The sequence below is a fragment of the Athene noctua genome, chromosome 12 (genome assembly GCF_965140245.1).
Source record: "Athene noctua chromosome 12, bAthNoc1.hap1.1, whole genome shotgun sequence".
Lineage (NCBI taxonomy): Eukaryota > Metazoa > Chordata > Aves > Strigiformes > Strigidae > Athene > Athene noctua.
Window position 1 is genome coordinate 20251633 of NC_134048.1, and position 20830 is coordinate 20272462.

General features: G+C 39.9%; 1 protein-coding gene across 6 annotated transcripts in view; it reads left to right on the plus strand.

Moving 5' to 3' along the window:
- TRPC7 (transient receptor potential cation channel subfamily C member 7) overlaps positions 1 to 20830 on the plus strand; it is a 114941-nt gene that overhangs the window by 71190 nt on the left and 22921 nt on the right. For all 6 annotated transcript variants that reach the window (XR_012634399.1, XM_074915688.1, XM_074915689.1 and 3 more), the window contains exons 4-5: positions 10482 to 10646; positions 16521 to 16737. Coding sequence is in view for 5 of the 6 variants with exons in the window: in XM_074915688.1 (XP_074771789.1) it covers positions 10482 to 10646; positions 16521 to 16737 (382 nt within the window). In the remaining variant the exon portion in view is untranslated. The remainder of the gene's footprint in view (positions 1 to 10481; positions 10647 to 16520; positions 16738 to 20830) is intronic.

Consider the following 20830-nt stretch of genomic DNA (forward strand, 5'->3'; position numbering starts at 1 on the left):
TTAAAAAAAAAAAAAAAAAGAGGAAGAATTAAACAGAACACCAGATGGCTGTATAAATCCTATTTAATAGAGAGCTGGAACAGGAACTTTTCTCATAACTGTATTATTAATAATTAACATATGGAGGATGCTCCGAACAGAATACTCATGGCTGCATTAGATTATAATTTTTCACTGCATTGGTCACGCGACTCGGATACTCAAGGGCATGAGAAGTCCCAGCTCTTGTCAACTGCTGCGGCAACCTGTACTCCCCATTCATTTACTCAGAGGATCCGGTTTTACCCTGCACAATATCTTGTGCACGAAATGCCTTCCAGAGTCCTTCTCACCACTGAATGGGGCCCCACCTGCAGCATTTCCCCCCACATGGGAGCTAGAAAAGGTTAGTCCCTGAATGAGCAAAAGAACCAGCCCTGCTCCTTCTGTGGAGACAATTCTGACCCTCAAAATGTGCAGTAGCAGCCACTGCCCCAAACATGGGCTGGGGCAGAGCTGAGCTAGAACATCCTTAGGAAGGTTAACTGGAAAATCTTGGTGTTTGCAAGCGAAGCAAAAGGACATAAACTGAGGAACAGAGAAGTCCAGAGACAAGAAGAAGTTCTGAAACTCCTCCCTTTGGGGATCAAGGAGAATATCTGTGCCACATGCACGTGGTGGGTAGCTGTGGCTCCGCAACCTCTGTGTGCTTTCACATTGCAGTTACCCTGCAAATTCCTGCAGTGCCCTGCCCTGGGGAGGGACCGCTGCAGGGGAGAGGCGGAGGGGGCACACCAGGACACGCCACCCACCGCCTCGCACACAGCCTGTGTGTTACCCTTAACACAAATGCATCTTGGGAACCGGAGGAAATGTTTCAGCTCCACAGCTTTCAGAGCTGCGTAGGGCACAGAAAATCTCTCTTACGGCTGTCTGTCCTTTAGAACAAAATTAGGTTTAGGAACCTCCCACGGACAAACATTGATCTTTCTGTACCCCAGTGGCTGTTACATGCACAGATATGGCTTGAAGCAGGGCAGGATTATGCTTCATCATCTAAATGGGAAGCGTCAGTGAGGAGACCTCAAGAAAAAAGGTTCTCAGGAAGTTGCCTTTTTGCTTTTGTTTCTGTAATCTCTGGTTAATTTTTTCCCCAGTCTTTAGTTTCAGGAATATTTAACTGAGGTCTTGTGGAGTCATTGATGGTTTGGACTGTGGTGGTGAGAAGGAAAGTGTCTCTTGTTTGCAACTGGAGAAACAATTGATAATGTACCCATGTAATTTATTATCTACGTGTACATTAGAAACACTGTGGTCACTCTAGACTCTTAAGCTTATCCATGTAACTTTTTTTTTTTTTAAGTTTTCATTGCATATTACAGATGTTTTGTCAGAGATTGGGAAGAGAAGGATTTACTTCCCTTCCTCACAGAAAGTGTTTCTATGTCTCCGAGTATTTCATTAACAAGGTTCCTTCCTCCCACTAAAATCTGTGATTCTGATTATTTCCTTTTTCCCAGATGTTTTAATTTCTTTTCTTTTCCAAGATGAATCTCATTTTGTTATTTCCTGCCCATACATCTATCCTCTCAAGGCTCGAATGAATCATTTCTCCATCCTGAGGAGTGTTTGCAATATTGCCGATTTACTGTAATATGCAGACTTAATTATTTTCATTTGTAAAGTGCCACAGGGTCTTAGATGTCCGTAAAGACATTGAGAAGAGAGGACAGGAACACATCAAACCCATTGCATGGATGTCCAGCGCAGATGAAAGGACTTAGAATTACCTTTATTAATAATAAAACTCTCTTAGAAAAGAGCAACTAATGCGGTCTGCTATAAACCTTAGTTGCCTGCAGTTTTGGCTTTATCTCTCAATAGGCAGTAGACGTGCTAATGTGCATTTTGGATGGAAAGTCAGATGAGGACAAGTACAAACCCTCAAAAAAATAGTAAGGTTCAGCATTTTAAGTTCCTGAGGGTATTTTCCTAAGTGGTGTTTAAATTCAGAGGTCTTCATGGGTACTGACCCAGGGTGTGGCTCTCCTACATGAGATTCTTGTCACATACCTGTAGATGTCTACATCTTTCTGGGACTCTCTACCTCACGGTGAGAGGAGTCTGATCCTATCAGTGAGTCTTTCTCTCCATCAGCTCTGCTGGGAGTGAAGCCATCTGCCCTGGAGGCATCTGCGTTTGAGCACCAGCCCAGCCTTTCCTCACCACATAGCCAAGGGAAAATAGTTCACTGACTCTCATGGGGGAGGAAGAGGCTATGGCATTTTAAATTTCTCCTGTACCAGCTGTGGTTGGTGTTTTTTTTTTTTTAGATGCCATCTTGGAGCTTGTTGTTTGGTAGCTTTTTATTGTGGCATGTTTTCAGATGAATAATTAAAAAATAAGGATTTCTGAGTGGTCTTGATTCTGCATAGATATAAAAATCCTGAAATGTTAAAGGCTAGGAATTTCAATTCATTTTCTTGTTTTCAGATAAATAATTCAGTGATAAGATTTATTCGTACATGTAAAAACAGGAGGAACCAGACATTAGCAATAAATCTCTTCAGAAAACATGGAGCCTACTAGATTATGAAACAGAGTTTTTCTCAAGAGCCAACCCCCTTATTCTCTACCTTATAGAATAACATTTAGCACAAAAAAGAACCTTTATCCTTATCTCGGAGAAGAAAAATTATAAAGAAACTTTAGGCAGAACAAGGTTTAAACTGAAACAATTAAAGGATTTGTGTAAACTCTACATTTTCTTGTTATACACCTCAAATATATGAGAAAAATTTATATTGCATGAATTGAAATGTAACAGAACGATAGAAAAATCTCCTTCTGCTCCCTCCACTGCTAAGAGGATTATTAATTTTGTGTTTTCATTCAGCACTGAAGAGCATTTCTGTCAGTGGATGAATTGCACTTGAAATGATCCTGGCAGTTTTATTTACCCCATTATTTTTGTTTTCTATTAGACTAATTTCTTTTTATTGGGTTTTATTTTGTGCGTGTTTAACAATCTGGTGCCTGGTCAAGTCCTGTTTCCATCCATGCTGCTCATTCTAGCGGGACCACGCCATCTCCTTTGCAGAGCTGCACCACACGGGTGCTTTTGGGCAGTTACACAAACACTGGGATGCTGGGATGACCTTCACTGCCTTGGTTCTGTCTTCTTGTCACCTTTGCAAAGTGAGATCTCGATCCTGTTAATGTACTCACTGATTTAGCAGAGAGCAGAAGATCCGTCCCAAACAACACGCTTTTATAGAGCAGACTGAGACACCGGAAAGAGATGTGCCTGTAAACGGCAGCTATGCTGACATTTTCAGTGTTTAAAATCAGAATTTTGGATTAAATAACTCAGGTCAACCCGCAAGTGGATCCAGATATTGGATTTCCATAAAACTGGGGGGTATGTGAGTATCCTGGGAGTTGATGCAGCCAGGTATTTCCCTACTGCCAAATGGCTCTAATGAGAAAGATACTTTGCTTCAGAAAGGTTCAAGTGAAAGGTTTTATGAAAGGTGTCATTCATTACTAAAACCATAATAAATACTTCTATTTTTATGCCTTAAAAGTAACTCAGAGGCTGAGGTTGCAGAATTTGGTTGGTTTTTTTGTTTTTGTTTTTTTTTTTGGTTTGGGTTTTTTTTGTGTGTGTGTGGTGTTTTGTTTTCTTTTTTCTGATAATTCCAGCTCATCTGGGCTCTGTCTACAAACATAAACCTTTCCCCTTTGCTACCAGGTTTATAAATGTTGAAGTTTGACTACAGATATCAAGTTTGAATGTTCACCAAGACTGTCATGAAGCTCATCCACGGGATGAGCAAGAGCCTCATGAATATTTGTGTGATGCTATTAGACAGTCAAATGAACCCCAGGGACAGAGGGAAAGCTGCAGAAATCCTCAGGAGAGGGACGTTTCCTTGCTTCATGTTCTCTGTGTGTGTCTGCAGCAGCTGCAGTATCTCAGAGGTCCTTTTCTCATGTAGTGTTTATTTTTATGCAACGGTCAGATCCCATTGAAATGAGTCTTGATCAGCTGAACTTCCTTTCATCCGAGTTCAACAGGGCTCCATAAAATTATTTTTTGCATCTGGATGAAGGAATTTGTCCCTGCTGATTTGCTCTCCCTTGTAAGGTTACTGTGGTGCAAAGTGTTTTAAAAACTGGGCCTGTGGCCATGGATAGAATTTAACTATAATTAGAGCAGGTCTCTTCTGTGAAAAATCTCAGTCTCGCAGCATGGGTACTTGGATTGGAACTTTACTTCTTGTTTTTAATTCATAAATAATAGAGCAAGTAGTTTTCTATTTCTTTCTTAAACTTTCTACAGTTTTACTTGCACCTCTTATCAGGCACAACAGCAAACAGTGAGCCAAGTTCCAGCCGTGTTTACCCTCTGACAACCTCATTTGTCATAGTTTAATAGCACAAGCACTTGCTAAAGGCAGATTTTTTATTTTTTTTTTCCGCCCTGCAGATCATGAAATAAATATATCCCAGCTGCTTCTGTTAAGGTATCTCAGAATAGTTTCTTCAAAACAAAGGGCTCATTGTTCACTTAGAGGTTCACAGAGCAGAGTACAAGGTGAAGATAAGAAAAGGCATATGCATATGTTGGCCTTTTCCTGTACTCTGTATTTCCTAGCAAGCTTCAGTAATTTCCACTCAGCTTTGTCATCTCCTGTTCTGCATCAGGTGAAACGACTCTGCAAGTAGGTGGGTCTTTTAGAAGATAAAAAAACCTCTTCCAACACATTTTTCTTTTTTTTTTTTTTTCCCAAGTTTTCTTTTTTTCAAAAATAGTATGTTTCAGTTCAAGAAAAGTATTTTATTCGGTATAAATCCAGACTCTTTAGGCTTTGAGTCTTAAAAATGCTTAAAATATCAAAGGAATCTTCAAAAGTGAAAAGTGGTTTAAAAGCAAGGAACTTATGTTTTGTTTTAATATTTTCATTGCCCTTTTTTTATTTTTTTTCTGTCTGTCACGTGCATATAGGCATATGTTTACTCTTCAATTCATCTGATCCTCTTTGGTGAAATGGCAGTATATTTTTTACCTTTCGGGGGAAGAGCAGTAATATCCAGCTTCGACCTTTCCCTGAGTTTCTTCCACCCCTGCCAATGTTTGCTGATACTCCCACAGCATCTTCAGCAACCCACTGAAAAAAGGATGATTTCATATCCCCTCTGAGGCAGGTTTTGTTGGGAGAAACACGACATTGCCTACACAGAAGCAGAGCTGGGCAGGCCCAGTTTTCCCTCCTTTCCCTGTCTCTGGTTTTGCTCAGGCACAGCACCGGTGCCAAGCAAATGCCAACGCACCTTCCAGTCCAGGGCTGGCCCTGGTCCTGCTGGGAACACCAACACAGCAAGCTCAGCTCAGGCTCTGTTTGTCTGTGACGTGTATCGTGAAGTCTCCTTACTAATACTTACGTACTTTCATCTTTTCAGAGCATGGAATGTGTGTAGTTCAGACCCCCCCTGGTTTTTCCAGCGTGTGGATCCCTGCAGGAGCACTGCTCCTGTGCTGCCTGGTGACATCCCTGGCAAAATGGGGGAAACCACGTATACAATCCACCTGATGCTCCCCTCATCTTCCCTCGTAATTCCGAGGCACTGGGTGATGATTGACTCATCTGAGTCATCAAAACGGTTTTGGTATCTTTGCCAGGATCTCTGGCATTTGAAGCATTACACACCCAACCAGGGGTTCCTGTGAGCAGGTGCTGCAGCCTAAAATGTGTTCATCAGTGGAGGCTTGCAGAAGCGATGAGCTACACCTAGAGACAAATCTTTAATAATGAACCCAGAAAGGTTGTTCGAAGGGCATGAACACAGCTTATATGATGGAAAGAAAAATGGCTTGTCCCTGCCCCTGACAGTGTCTCTTGACATTACCAATGTTCTCCTGAAAATCTATTTATGTAGCAAATTTTCTAGCTCTCACTCACTGATTAAACACTCCGCTGCTCACCTGAACTGCAGCTTTTGTTTGCTGAGACTCGCTAGAATTTGTTATAAGGCTTACAGTGAAGGGATGAGCTGGAGAGGACACGACAGGAGTATCTCTGTGAAAGCAGGACACTGAAGTCACTGGTTTGCGTTGTTAGTTCTGACATGCAGGATTTTAAAGCGTTTTCACTGGTTCACTGATGAGTTTTTCGTTCCTACCTCAGCCCCTGGCTGTTTAGTGTCGGGTACATCAGCAAAGCAAGATGATCCTCTATGAGTGGTTAATTCTTTTGCCTCAGTGGTAGATTCCTGCACTCATAAGGGAAATAGAATTATTTCAGTAATAAAAGAGATACTGGAGTTTTTCTGCACGATTAATTCCAATCATCTGAGGCTGACCTCTTCCTTTTACCTGTCTTGCCATAAGTTTCCTTATTTCCCGCTGACAGCATTTTTCTGTCCAAGATAGGTATCTTCTTTTGGTTTGGTTTAGTTTTGTTTTTCTTTTCTGTTTGATGTGTGAGCATTGTCTGACACTCTGAAGAATTTCCTGGGTTTTTGTCATCTGACTGTAGCTTATCTGTTATGTGTCACAGGATGAGAGATGCTCTTCAGTAAGGACCATGGGGTGTTTTGGAGAGGGAGTTTAAACAGTGCCCAAGCCCTGGCAGATTAGGTAACAGCAGTGCTAATACTGAACAACAGCAGTGACTGGGGTCCTCATCACAGACTCTTTCTTTGTCCAATATAATATAAAATAAAAAAATCAAGGTCTCTATGACAGTGTTTTCTATGAGAAGTAACTTCCTATACAGTTACAGAGATATAAAGGTACTTTATTGTCTGAGTGCAACTCATGCATTTTTGAACAAGTATGCTGAGAAAAAAAATCTCACTCTGTCATGAGAGCTGTAAAGTGCTTTCCCACCACGCATACACATGATAAGCTATGAGAAAGAGCTGTCACTCATCAAATTAGACAGCAATTTGGAAAAGTTATCTTTCAATGTAGTATCCACAGTGGTCTCTCAAACATTCTCTTTATTTCTATGTGTAAAACTGTTCCTTTGGGCCTTCCAATTCCCACCGAAGGCTTTGAGAGATCTTTTCCATATTCTAGACAAATATTCATCTCACTCCTTTAATCCCCTGTAGCACAGAACAGTGGCTTTTGGAGATGTCAATACCTTCTTGTGTCTTTCAGTGTCTCTCAAAAATGCCACTTTGGCAGCTTCATTATTTGAGCTGGCTCTTCAGATTGATGTGTGATTTTTATTTCTTTTAGCCCTTTTTTTTTTTTTTTTAACTTAAAAAATGTGTAACTGATAGGCTGGAGGGAAGTAAAATTTTCTTCCTAAATCACAGAGGTGTTCATGATATATAAGGAAAAACCACTACCATTCACTGCAGGCCCTGTGCCATGGGACCAGAAAAGCTCCCACTGCAGTTTCTAAATGCAGAAGCACTGGAAAACATTTTGCTTGAGCTCCCAGATCCTGATGCATTACCTTTATCAGCTTGGAGGGGACTGACTGCCCATGAGATAAAGCACTTAATGCTTTTCCAAGTCTCTCTCTGGACCCACACAATCCCTCCCGTTGCCAGTGTTTCCATTTCAGTCAGCAATAGCTTGCCCTTCTGCACAGCCCAGGCCACACCAATCTTGTTGCACCACTTTCTGCCTTTGTCTTCTCTGGGATGCAGCACAGCAGCAGTCACAGTTTGCCCCTAAAAGCCTCCGAGCCTCTTTTTCCAGTGCTGAAGAAAGGGAAATAGCATTTAATGGGAACTTTGAAAAAGCACTGTAGCACTTAGGCCTCTGAAATTCAATATACTGTATCACCATCTTTCATTACACTTTGAAGCATTCTGCTTTGGAGCTTTTGTCTCAAACTCTGTTCTTTTCTGTGCCTCTGACACTAAGCAAAGCATTAGTGTAATCTTTAACTTGGTGTCAGTGCCCATTCTCAGAGAAGAGAAAGTTAAATGCCTCTGTAATGTCTCTGATGAGATCTAAGATCAATTCCTGAAATTTTGACAGAGAGAGGATTGGCATTGTCCAAGGATCACTGTGTATTTCATTAATATCTAATGGAGCAAACATAATGAAAAACTTTACTGCTTGCTGTAAGCAAATAACAGATCAAAACTCATTCACTCTCTTATCTTTCTTATCCTGATCTTATTTTTCTCTCATTTTTGTAATAATCAGAGTAAGATGAACACCATCAAGGCTCTATGGCACGCTGCCAATCTTTATTGCACTGTACAAAATAAATTGTTCCAATGAACTGGGTTTTATGGCAATTCCTTCTCAATTTTCCTATATTTTTATTTTCATTGTAGCTGTTCCCAGACAGAGTGAAAAAACGAACAGATTAAAATGTCTGATGAATTCTCTGAAATGCCAACCAGCAAAAGTCTTTGACTGTCTCATTGCCAAGGACAACTGAATTTCTTTGTCTGAATCAATTCTCGTAATGCGATGAACAATTACAAGAGCAGGAGGAAGCCTGGCTGTTGCTTTGGCCCTTCATCTCACAAGTCTGCACATCTACCAGTGTAATTTTCCTTTTCATGAGTTGCTGCAATTGTTGTAGAATTCATCATATCTGGAAATAAAATTTACAAAGGGAATCAATTCTCTGTCTAGCATCCTTCCATTTCATCTTTCTGTCCATTTGCCAGAAAGATAATAAGCCCTAGCAGCATTAGCACAGACATAAACACTGGGCATCAGGAAATGCCTCCTTGCAATGCTGCTGTCATCACCTTAACCTTAAATGCTCCGAAGGGCTAGGACTGATGATTTCTAGATTAACTTTTTTGAAAGCTTTATCTTTTTGAAAGCAGCTTAAAAGAAAGCATATTAAAATGTTAATATTTCCAGTAAAAAATTCTAAAAGACAAAAGAGCTTAAAGGTACCTATCAAATTTCTTCACTCTGATTGATTTAGTCAGTGGAAGGGGTAAAGTCTTATTTTCTGATTTTTTTAAATTTTTTTTTCTTTTTGAGAAATGCAGGCTCCAAAGCCTAATTCATCTGAAGAAGCACATTTTAAATAGCTGCTAATGTGCTGTTAAAGAAGAAAACGCTTCCACCGCAATCCTAATTACTGTGCAACTCTATTTCATTCTGTGCTAGCAATGAACTGATCATTTAAACTCACAGTTCTGTTACTATGCAAACATCTAGAAAAGAGTACATTAAATTCCCAGTTTGATCATCGTTTCATAGATAGGGAAAATGAACCCACAGCTAGAATTTTCTCTACTTTTGAATCCCAAGGAAACTTTAGACTGTGGCTGACATCCCCCCAGCTGGTTGTGGTTTAAAGGGCTGGAGCAGGGAAATGGGGCAGCTGCCAGATACGAGCCATGACCACCCTGCCAGGCAGGGGCAACTGTGGCCACAAAGCCCCTAGTAGCCACTGCTTCCCTCCTCTCTTTCTCTCTCTACTTCCATCTTCCCTCTCACCTCCAGAAGGTTCTGCTTTTTGAAATAGTGGAGGGTTTCATATTTCCCTCCTAAGACCATTTATTCAGCCACAAAACTCATAAATGAAACACTCGGTTCTGCTAATGCAATCAGCTACATTAGCAACGTATTTATTTTTCATCTTTCCTTTCTGCTATTTTGCCTTTTAATTATCTTCTTTGTGATTAAAGATAGTCACATTCTAAATTCAATCACCTTGAAGAACAATATGAAATAAAGAAGTTTAATATTTTATTATAAAACTCTTCTGTGGGATCCAGTGATGCTGTAATTTTACCATTAAGAAATTGCCCTTTTCAGTTGTCTGCTGCTCGCCTTTTCTTTTTCCTCTGAACAATAAACCGAAGAAGAGTCTCAGTTACAGGATACAAAACATGTACTTTCTGTACCAGAGCACCACAGCTTCGCCTTCTGCTTTTAAATTTGTCTTTTTGACCGATCAGTAAAGAATGAGCTGTCATTTTTTGAAAGGTACTCTGAGAGAAAGTATTTAAAGTAGCAAAATACCAGCCAGACCTCTTATAATTTGCAGGAGAAGGGGAACCATGGAGAATGGTTCACTTTGGGTCCATATGCAGTGAATAGAACAATATAATATTACTGCTGTCTTGAGCTACTATTTCAATGGCCTATGTCTTTAGCAAGTTATCAGAAGTTTTTTTCAGCTTGACATCAAAGTGCCCCTCAGTTCCTTTTCTGAATCCCAATGTAGAATGTCTTACCTCAAGAGGTAACCTGCCCACAGAGGCACTTTGTTAGTGCTGGCCACTGATGGATGTTGGACTTCGGCCTAGATGAGCTGTTGTCTAACAAAACTTTTATCTAGAGAAGACAAGTGGAACTGAAACACATTCTGCAAGTACTTGGGGATTTGGGGTGACTCGTTTGCAGTTTTCTCTTCGTGACACCATGAGCTATGTGGGACAACAAAGACGTGCCCTGTCTTGTTCCACTGGCAGGTTCAGCAGATTATTCACCAAAATCTGAGCCTCTTCAGACAATGCTACTGATCCTTGCATTTCTGTTTCTCTTACAGTTTGTTGCTCACCCTAACTGCCAGCAGCAATTGCTCACCATGTGGTATGAAAACCTCTCAGGCTTACGGCAGCAATCTATAGCCGTGAAGTTCTTGGCTGTCTTTGGGGTCTCCATTGGCCTGCCCTTCCTCGCCATAGCCTACTGGATCGCTCCCTGCAGCAAGGTACAAACTCATTAAGGTGCATGGTTTTTATGGGCGTTTCCATCCAGGGCTGGGAATGAAGTCACATATTTTTCTGTAACGTCGTTGGGAAGTGATTCATGTAATCCTCTAAGATTGCCCCAGAGGAGAGCAAGCATGAGGTGTTGCTTGATATACACAAATGGAGCTATTAGGCATGGTTTGAGGTTTATCTTTTTGAAGAGGATGAGACAGGGGGTGACAAGAAAAGGATAGGAACAAGAAATGGATAGGAGATAATAACATGAGAGTGAGGTGAAGAAAGATGAGAAAAAAAGATACTTCCCAAAATGGGAAATAACTAAAGATGATCCTTGTTGCCCTTTGTTAACCCTGATGTTTAAACTCTTGTTCCCTTTATGTACTTTTTGTTGCAAGTTCCTCCCTTCTTCAGGGCTCCTTTCCTCCCTTTCCTTCTTTCTGATCTTGTACTTTTAGTTAGTGGAACATTATTACATCACATGGGCCTGAAATTCTGGCAAGCCCCAGGGGACTTCTTAGTGCTGCAGAGAAGACTAGACTTAATCATACAATCATTATGGTTTTGAGGGAAAAGATGATGAAACTTGGAAAGCTGCCATGTACCTAAATATGGCTGTGCTATGTCTCACAGCATCGGATGGAGCAGGAGAGTTTTGCTGAGACCTAGAGGTCAAAGGACCAGAACCAACCATTAGTTTAAGTAAAAGTTTCATTTGTCTGCAGTACGAAATCCATAGTGAGGTTTCTATCCTAAAAGAGCCTCCTCAAAAAAGTAGAGATAAATAGGTGTGTGGCAGAGTGATAAAATATCTTTTTCACTACTCTTGCCACAGAAGAAAGGGGTGGCGGGGGGGAAGATAATTTCCATTCAGCAATAGCCAACAACACCATCTATCACAAGGTAGAGGGCTTCAGCAGGAGTCTTATCAAAGGTACTTAAATTTGATCAAAATGACCCCTGGCACTGGTAACGTATTCAGTCTTGAAAGCATCTTCTCCCATTTCCTTTAAAAGCCAGCGAGGAATCCTTTCTAAACCAAAAAAATTATTGATCCATGGATGAGTATTAAGGAAAAACTATAATTTGAAAAGTTTTATTTTAGTGCAATCAGACAAACCTTTTGAAACGGTCTTCCAGAACATCTGAGGTAATAAAACATGTTTAAGGCTTGGTGTCCTCCAAAATATCTCCAAGAAAAGTGCTTTCTCTGACAGTAATTGAGAATACAACTTCATTTTCTCGAGGTTTGTATCAACACAAAACCCCACAGCTTTTATGAATAGTGGACAGGACTCTGGAGTTTCACACAGAGAAGTGGATGTGAAAGCTGGGCTGTGTTGTGGGTGGTTTTTGTTAGGTCATAGAGAGAATTCATGTGTGGTATTACCAGGTTGACTCTGTTATGTCAGGCCTCAGTCTGGCAGGGATTTACGAAGCTGTTTAATTTCCTTCACCTCTGTTGAATGTGCTGGGAGTTGGCACACCCGCCAACAGCAACACTGGGGGTGTATTCTCAGAATTACAGAGGTTGCATTGGAATATAGCAATAGGTGGGGAGAACAATTAGACTAGAAATAAGTGGAGAATTTAAATGAAAAGCATAAAAACTAAGGGGGAAAAACTGAGGCAAAAAATTCAAAATAAACCAGTTTTACAGCAGAAATAAATGATTGAGAAAGTTATTTGGTTTTAATTTCTTATTAATTTTTTTTTTTTTTAAATGGAAAGGGAGGACTTAACATTTCATTAACTGTGATTTCATTACACTAAACTTTTCGTGCATTCTCATTTTTCAATGTCCTTTTCATTTCACCCCACTTCAGGCTGTCAAAAACCATACATAACCTTCTATCATAAAGTCAAATTGAAAGTATTTTCAGGCAGGAATTGCCTTTTAATGCATGGGTTTGCATTGATCAGAACAATATAGTCTTGATTTTTGATTGGGGTCTGTGATAAAAATAACAGAATCATGAATGCATTTTTCCCCCATGAATCAGTACCTCACCCAAAATTGTCATTATTAGGTTTAAGGGATGAGGATTGATGCATGAGCCTTGTATCCTCTCACAGTGTTGCTGCAGACAACTTTACACAGGCAGCATATCCGCTGAAAGGATGGTGATGGCAACAGGAGATTAGTGTTGTGATGCTCTGAGCAGTCCAGTTCTGCCCTGGTCAATTTTGAAAGTGGTTTGTTTTTTTTTTTCTGGTTTCAAGCCATGGAAACGATCTTGATGTTTCACAACTGGGTAATTTTTCCATAGTAACAATCAACTAAGATATTTAACATGGATCAAATCAGGCCTGTCTTAAAAGACACATGGATGCCCAGGCATGTGTCAGGCACTTATTTCTGAAGTAAGACAGTGGGAAAAATGAAGGAAATATCTGTAATGTGAAATACTATTTATAGGAGCTGTCTTGACCAATACTACTGTGAATCACATTCTTAAGGTGGTTGAATTCTGCAGTTTCACATAGGATTATAGAGTAATTCGTATCTCAAAATAATTCCTTCACTGTCGTATCTTAGCAAGGAATATGTTTCCAAGCCTTTATTCCCTAACAGAAAATATTCTTTAATAAAACTCTGCAGGGTTAGAATATACCATGCCAAATAACAACCTCAAAAATGTGGTAGGTAGTATTAACTGAAGTTTCCAACTGAACTCTTAAATCCTCTTTTGCATTCGGTTGCACAGAGCTGTCTTTACTAAAAACAATTTCAGTGTCAGTGATTCATTCACCTCTGGGTACGCAAACTCTTGACAAGACCCACAGCGCGTAAGCCCATCCTATCCTGAAATATTTGTCTTGACTCATCCATCTCATGTAGGCCATGACTCTGACATGAACTGTTGTTTTATATGCTGGCGTTCAAAACTTGTTTCACTGGTGATGAGAAGATAAGAGAGAGAATGGAAAAAACCTGCACAGTCTGCTCCCCAGAAATACAATGACAAGAGCAAGTGGGATTGTTTGGACTGTCTGCAGAACTTCAAGTGTTTTCATTTTTTCTCTGGTTGGTTGAAGCACACATTCAAATATCACAGCCCTAACAGAGATTATTCACGCACAGCCCTCATTGCCTGCGTTGGTCTCTGGCTTTCACGTGGCCTTGCTGGGGATATACGGACCGTAGCTCCTGCTGCGACAGGCTCAGCATTGTTCAAGCACTGAAATGTTAATGGTTCACTCCACCGAAAAATGTACCTACTGTACCTTTTACTCTGGGTATTTTCCTCCCAAGTTAGGCTACATAAAATTTCCACAGCAATATTCTTCATGCTTCTGCTCTGAGCACAGTACTGAAAATAGTAATGGCTTTTTTCTTTATGTTGCTTCTCTGTCTGTTTGTTCCTGTCTCTTGGAGTAGAGATTAGTTTGCCTTCGGAAAACTTTGCATCACATTTTATATATTCTTCATTTTGACATGTCTGCATGCTTCGTTATTTTCCTATAACACAACTATAGGATACTAAGTCATGAGATGAGCTATTCTCTCAAGAATGAACCTTTGTATTCATGCCCTGTCAGCGTCTCTGTCTCAACAGTGACAGCCAGGCACATCCCTGCAATCCGATTTGATGAAAGATGATATTTTGATTTTTAAAAAGTAATTGAGAAACTGATACACCCAAGTAGTTACACACCTTGAGTTTAATTGTACCGCGTTGCTTGAAAAATATATCTTATTGCCTGGAGGAATTGACACTTCATTGATTTTTTTACAGAATATTCTAGTCAACACTTTCACCTCCTCTAGCTCTTGGCTAAAAATCAGATTTCTGAGGAGATACGAAAAGCATCAGCTCAATAAAAAAAATTGTAAGCTTTCCACAATAATAAAGGGGATAAAATGCTGATGTAACATTGACTAAATACACACTTTTGTTGAATCAGTAGAGAACTAAGTGAAATTACTCACAGAATTCATTTGTTTCTGTAATACATGGGATTATTTCTCTGATAACTGAGGCTGTTTTACTTTAATCTCAGGTATCTCTTTTTTTTTTTATTTATTGTAAGTTTCTATAGACAGCAGAAAAAGACTAATTATTTGGAGTGAATTCATGGTCCAATAGTGGTGGTTTTTTTTCCTCTTTTAGTGAATTCAGGGTAGAAATGAGTCTTGTACAGATTGCAAATCACATTATTAAAACTTTGTTGGTAAGGCCCCATATGCCCTTAGTCATTGTTCCATTTCACTCTTGCAATTTGAGCTCTCTCAGACAGGTCATATGAGGAAAACATCTGAGATTATTACCGTACGGGACATCGTTCAAGCATAATCCATCACCTCACCAGGTCTGTACCGAAAATACAAGTAAAAAAGTGTAAATCTACCCAACACCAGCCATAAAAAGCTGTTGAGAATCAACACTACACTAAGGTTTACAGCAGAGGAGTGAAGCAGCATCACAAGTGCTGGGATTGGTTTTAACACACTTCATTTACTCCTACATCTGCCATAATATTCCCAGACAAGATCAAAAAAATTTTGGGTTTGATTCAGTGCAATGTCTACCCACTTAAACACATCCTTATTGACCTCATAAAAAAGCAAGTATATTAATAAGGGTGTGGGGATAGAGCAGACTTCCTCATTTTCTTCATTGGAAAATCTTTGTGGTATTTAGAAACATGGAAATTTTCCAATAGAATTTACTATTCTGTCAACTTCGTAAAAGATTCACTTGACATTTTAAAAGTGCAGAGAAAAAGAAATAAGACCCACAATCATAAGGCTTCCTTTAAATTTCTGCTAGACATTTGCCCTGCTTTTTACAATATTTCCTGCTCTGCAATGACCAGAGACCTGGGCTCCTTTCAACAGAGAAGATAAGTAAAAAACCAAGGAATTTCCTTTTTCGGTCCTTTTTCATATTTCCTATGAAGTTTTATGATCAAGACAGTAGATATTAAGAAAATTTTGAGGATACCTTGTCATCAAGGGAAACGAATCCATAAGTAATATCCTGAAAAAAAAAAAAAAAAAATCATTTTCTTTGAGGGAGTTTTGGAAAGGGCACATACAGGATGGCACTTCCATTGCTGTCTGTTGTGTCCAACACCATAGGCATTGGTCCTTGTGCTCCTAAAAATGCTTCTACTCTGACATCCTTCTGCAGTAATATTTTCTTAGATCTCAGAAACCGTAAAATGAAAAGAGTGCTATTTAAATTAATGAACAAAGAAAGCCTTTCAAGAAGAATGGAACAAATATTAGCTATAATGAAGAGGTCTGTTGCTCTGATTCTTGGCCTTAATGTCTTGAAATAAATCCTTGTGTTCTGGGGAATGAATCTCCAGCTTTTGTAGTAATTATGAAAGGAGACTATCATGCCAAAGCATATTAAAAGCATTACTAAAGAAGCTTTAAACAGAAGGCTATTTCCTACAGATTGTTAATGAACCAAGAATTCAGCATTAATAACAGACTCTAATATACAAAAATGTAAGGATGAGAAGTGGGCCCATCAGTAGGATTTATATTGGCACACATGACTACATTCATATGACACTCATACACACAAACGTGTCTCATATAAATGTCCTGTCTCTTCATTTTCCCCTAACCATATGGCCAGAACAATTAGATTTTTTATGTGGGTACAAAGGAGTAACATAAGATACTGCCATGCATAGAAAATTATCCAAAGGGCATAATTTGAACTGCAATGCATCATGTCTAGTAATAGCAAACAACAACTTGAACAAATCTAAATCCCATTTAGTTCATGATCTAGAATTTATTTCTGAATCCTTTTCACCTTGGGCAAATGGTTCAACCTTTTATAGGGAAAAAAAAACCTTCTAGGAGGTGGATAAAGGAAAAAAAAATATGTCTTGTGTATGTTTCATTGCAGTTGGGCCGGACCCTCCGAAGTCCTTTCATGAAGTTTGTGGCACATGCAGTTTCTTTCACAATCTTCCTTGGACTGTTAGTAGTGAATGCTTCAGATCGGTTTGAAGGAGTAAAAAATCTCCCCAATGAGACCATCACGGATCATCCAAAACAAATATTTAGAGTGAAAACAACTCAGTTCTCATGGACAGAATTGCTGATCATGAAGTGGGTATTGGGTAAGCAAAACCAAAATGTCTACGAGTCCCCCATGGAAATTCAACATGACTAGGAATAGACAGTGACAAGACAAAGGAAAAAAGAAACAAACAAAAAAATCCCACAGCAACCACCCGCCAAAAAAACACCCCAAACTCACCATGAGGTTAATTAGAGGCTGATGGCAGTATTTTGATTAAAACAGAATCAAAGACGACTTTGGCCTTGGTCACTGGTTTTGAAAATATTGAATGATGCTTAGCAAATTCTCACTTCCCTGAGTTTCCACTTTCCATGGTGAATGCTATACACGCTGTTTGCCTCTGTTGGGTTAATCACTGCAACTTAAAGAGGGTAATACAGTCATAGGAACTTAGAGATTCGCTATAGGACATTTCTCTGTCTAAAGTGAACAGAAAGAAGTGTGTGCACCGGGGCATAGGTGACCACCAGCCTATTTTATTACCCTGCCATGAGATCCTATTATAATTCACTGAACCTCAGTTTCTTTATCTGCAAAATGGGTATATCGTTATTTACTTTTTTTTTGTAATGCACTCTGAGATCTAGTGATGAAAACTGCTAGGCATATAAGAGCTGGATTTTACAAAACTCATAGAATGAAATTGTTACTGGTGAGACGACAGCACAGCTCAAGTCTTTTAGAAAACATTAAGTCACTGAACAATATTAAAGTAGGGATTCATGTGGATGAACCCTTCACGTGTCCAAGTTAATCTTCCAGGGAGTTTTAGGCAAATTCAGATGCATTACTTCTCCTACAGGCATAATTTATTCCTGGCAGGTCAGCTGCCTTGAGTCACTAATCTAAACAAGCTCAGAAGGATTTATTGGGAAATTGAGCTTATCGACTCTGTAGAATCTTTGTCTGCCTCTTCTGTATCTATTTTTTCTCACTACCATGATTTTGATTCTTCTCTTGCAGCAAATAATTCCACTGTTCCATAAGTACTGATGGCATTAAACCCCCCTTGAAAAATAGGATAGGGCTGCTCTATCTGATGACTTCCTGGCCACCATTTCTTTGTTCCCTGTCCCTGCAATAATCAGAATCCCATACAGGATATTAGGCTAGAAAATACTGAATAGATGCCAGACTGGATAGAGTAAGTCTGTAAGATACATTTTTAAAATTATATTAAAGCAGTTGGACAAGATGATTAGATTTTAGACTAGGTATTCTTTTCTTATAGGCAGTAGGTATCTGTCTGCCTGGTGGGTTCCTGAGAGATGAAGAAGAAAACATTTCATTTAAAGCAAAGGTTTTCACTTTTCTGGGAGAAGAAAGGTGATTCATTGTACAGACTTCTGAATATAATGAGATTTTCTAATGACTGCCTACATCAGCACTGACAATCTTCTCTGGCCATTTTACCTGTCTGCCTACATAAAGCTTCAAATAATGTTTCAGCAACACTAAGGTGAAAGTTTGGTGCACGCGGCGTGCAGACAGCTGGCACGGGGGCTTGGGCATTTGTTGAGCCCCATACGTGACCCTGAACTTTAAGATCTTTAAAACAGTGAGGGTGGCAGACTGCCCAGTTTTTTGACACAAAAATCTTATAGGTATTGTATATGTAAGTAGAAATATAATTAAACAGAAATAAATGCTGTAGATAAATATCACAGGTAGAGATGCCAAGACATGCTTTTCCAAAGAAGCAAGTGTAAGTTGACAGTAGGTATATGTTAAAGTATAATAAATCTAACTCTTCTATACTAAATGTACACAGCTATATTTAATCCTACTTGGCAACACCTGCAGTTGCTGTTTTCAGATTCAACAGTCTAGGTGTGCTACCTGTATTTTGATACATAGTATAATCAAAAAAACGTAATTTTATTTATTCTCGGCTTGTAAATCCCTTCCTTCTGTTTCTGTCCTTTCTTTTTCCCTTCATACTGCAGCAATGATGAATGCTGATGACACACTACTTGTTCCAACCACAGCAGACCATTTTGGAGAAATTAGTTTACAGGTCCCTGATCTTCGTTCTTTTTTCGGGAGAAAATTGGCTGTCTGAGTTATCTGGCTATCAACCATAAAATTATGACGCATGTCCAGAATAGCATTATTTGAGGATAATGCGATAGATTAGCATAGCATGGTGTGGTCACGAGCGAGCGCAACCTGTGAGAGCAGTCCCTGCAGTTAATCTTCCTGGAGATAAGAAATGCGATCCATGTGTATATGTTTTAGGAGAATTTCAGACCAGAATTATGTCAAAGGATAGTATTGCCATCTCCTTCTCCCAAATATTTGTAATGCAGGCGAGTAATGGAATAAACCTAGCAGAGGCAATGACTTTGAGCCAGGGAAGTACTTCATCCTGCTCCAAAAAATCCACATCGGAGGCTTTACTTTCCACGAGTGTGCACCTCTGAAATGGCTGTAGAGCATCACTGGCTCAGCCAGGTGATGTTAGCAGCCCATTACACATTCCCACAAACGGCCAGATAGCATTGGAGGTGGGAAAACATCTTTTTGGTCTCGCTCCTCTTTGTTATGAATGAGCATCCAAGGGCTGCAGATTATAAACCTGTTAGTGTGGAGAAATACCAAAATGCTCTGAGAGGAGGATTTGCCCCTTCGCACATGGGGCACAGCAATTCTGGCTCATGTATCTGTGGTTGGCTGCATGCCTTGGCCACCTCTCCCCCCTTGGCCAAGTCTTCCCAAGAGATGGGATTTTCCTCATGAGTTATGTAGACAAAAATGTGCACTGGAAGCAGGAAGGTTTAATTTAGAGAGACAAAATCCCCACTGCAAAAGCAGCCAAGGTAGCAGTTAAGCTCTGGGTAGACACAATCTGAGCACAACTCTCTCTCTTAATCCAACAGCCTTTGGCTGATCCAGGAATGCTCAAAGACAACTCTGCAACATCAGCTGCTCGTGATGTATGTACCAGGCCAATGTTGATAAAACATCTGACAAACTGTTCCTTTTTGAGCACAGGTGGTGAACAGTGCTTCTTGCACACTTCCATTTTTTGTTCCAGATGGGCTGTGCCTGTAGCTTGACTCCCCTCCCCCTGCTGAAACCAGAAATGCCCATCAAGGTGACATTTCTGATTATCCCTGCTGTGGGAGAACAGGCACGAGAGACATGCAGGAGCTGGAGAGCAGGAGCTGCTCATATCCCACCTCTCTGTGCATCCAACTCGGGGAAACAACCTCTCCCAGAGCCATTTGGGGCCTCAGAAATACCACAGAGAAACGTAATCACACCCTGGCAAATCTACTTTGTGTAGTTGCCTTCCCTTATTTCTTACATCCTCTCTCATGTCCCATCCCCTGAATTTTAGCTGCTTTTTTTTTTTTTTTCTTCTCAGTATTTTTACTTAAGGAGAAGCTGTGAATTGCTCTCTCACAGTGTATCTACAATTACCCAGCAGTACTGACCAAATAATTGCTGTAACTTTTCTACTTGTCCTGAATAGACGTTTTTCCATATGTATGGATGAAAAATGATTGCCACACAGTTGGCAAAAAGAGTGATGTAAATTATAGGCCAATACTTTCACTGAGTGATTCTAATTTTAGTCAGCCTACTCAATTTTAGACATTCCTTACTTCATTAGTCTGTGAATTAGGTATATTAGCTGACCAAGATTAGAAATAAATTTGGATGGAAGAGTTAATATTTAAACCAGAAAAGACATTTCTGAAGGACATCAATGAACAAGTGTTTTGGTGGGCAATGTTACCACACGTGTTGATATTCCCTGAAGTGCTTTGGTACCTTTATATAACATGCATGCGTAGTGCGTAGGGCTAATGTCTCCTATCACTCACTTCTGGGATACCTTTTTTTTTTTAAAGCTAGAAATGTTTCTTTAATATTTCATCTTTGCTCCAGGACAGTTCTTGAGAAACCAATTGTTCCACCTTCTCCCTTAGGCTATTTATTATTAAATCTTACTCATGGTGAATGATGTCTTGAGATGAAGTTCCTGCTTTTACTCAGCCAAGCACCTGTGAACTCGAGGAGAAGAGCTGGGAGGCCCCTCTCCTGCTCTCCCCCTGGCTCTGCTTAGCACTCAGCAGACCTCAGGCTCTCTCCCAAGACAGATCAATACGGGGCATAACCTG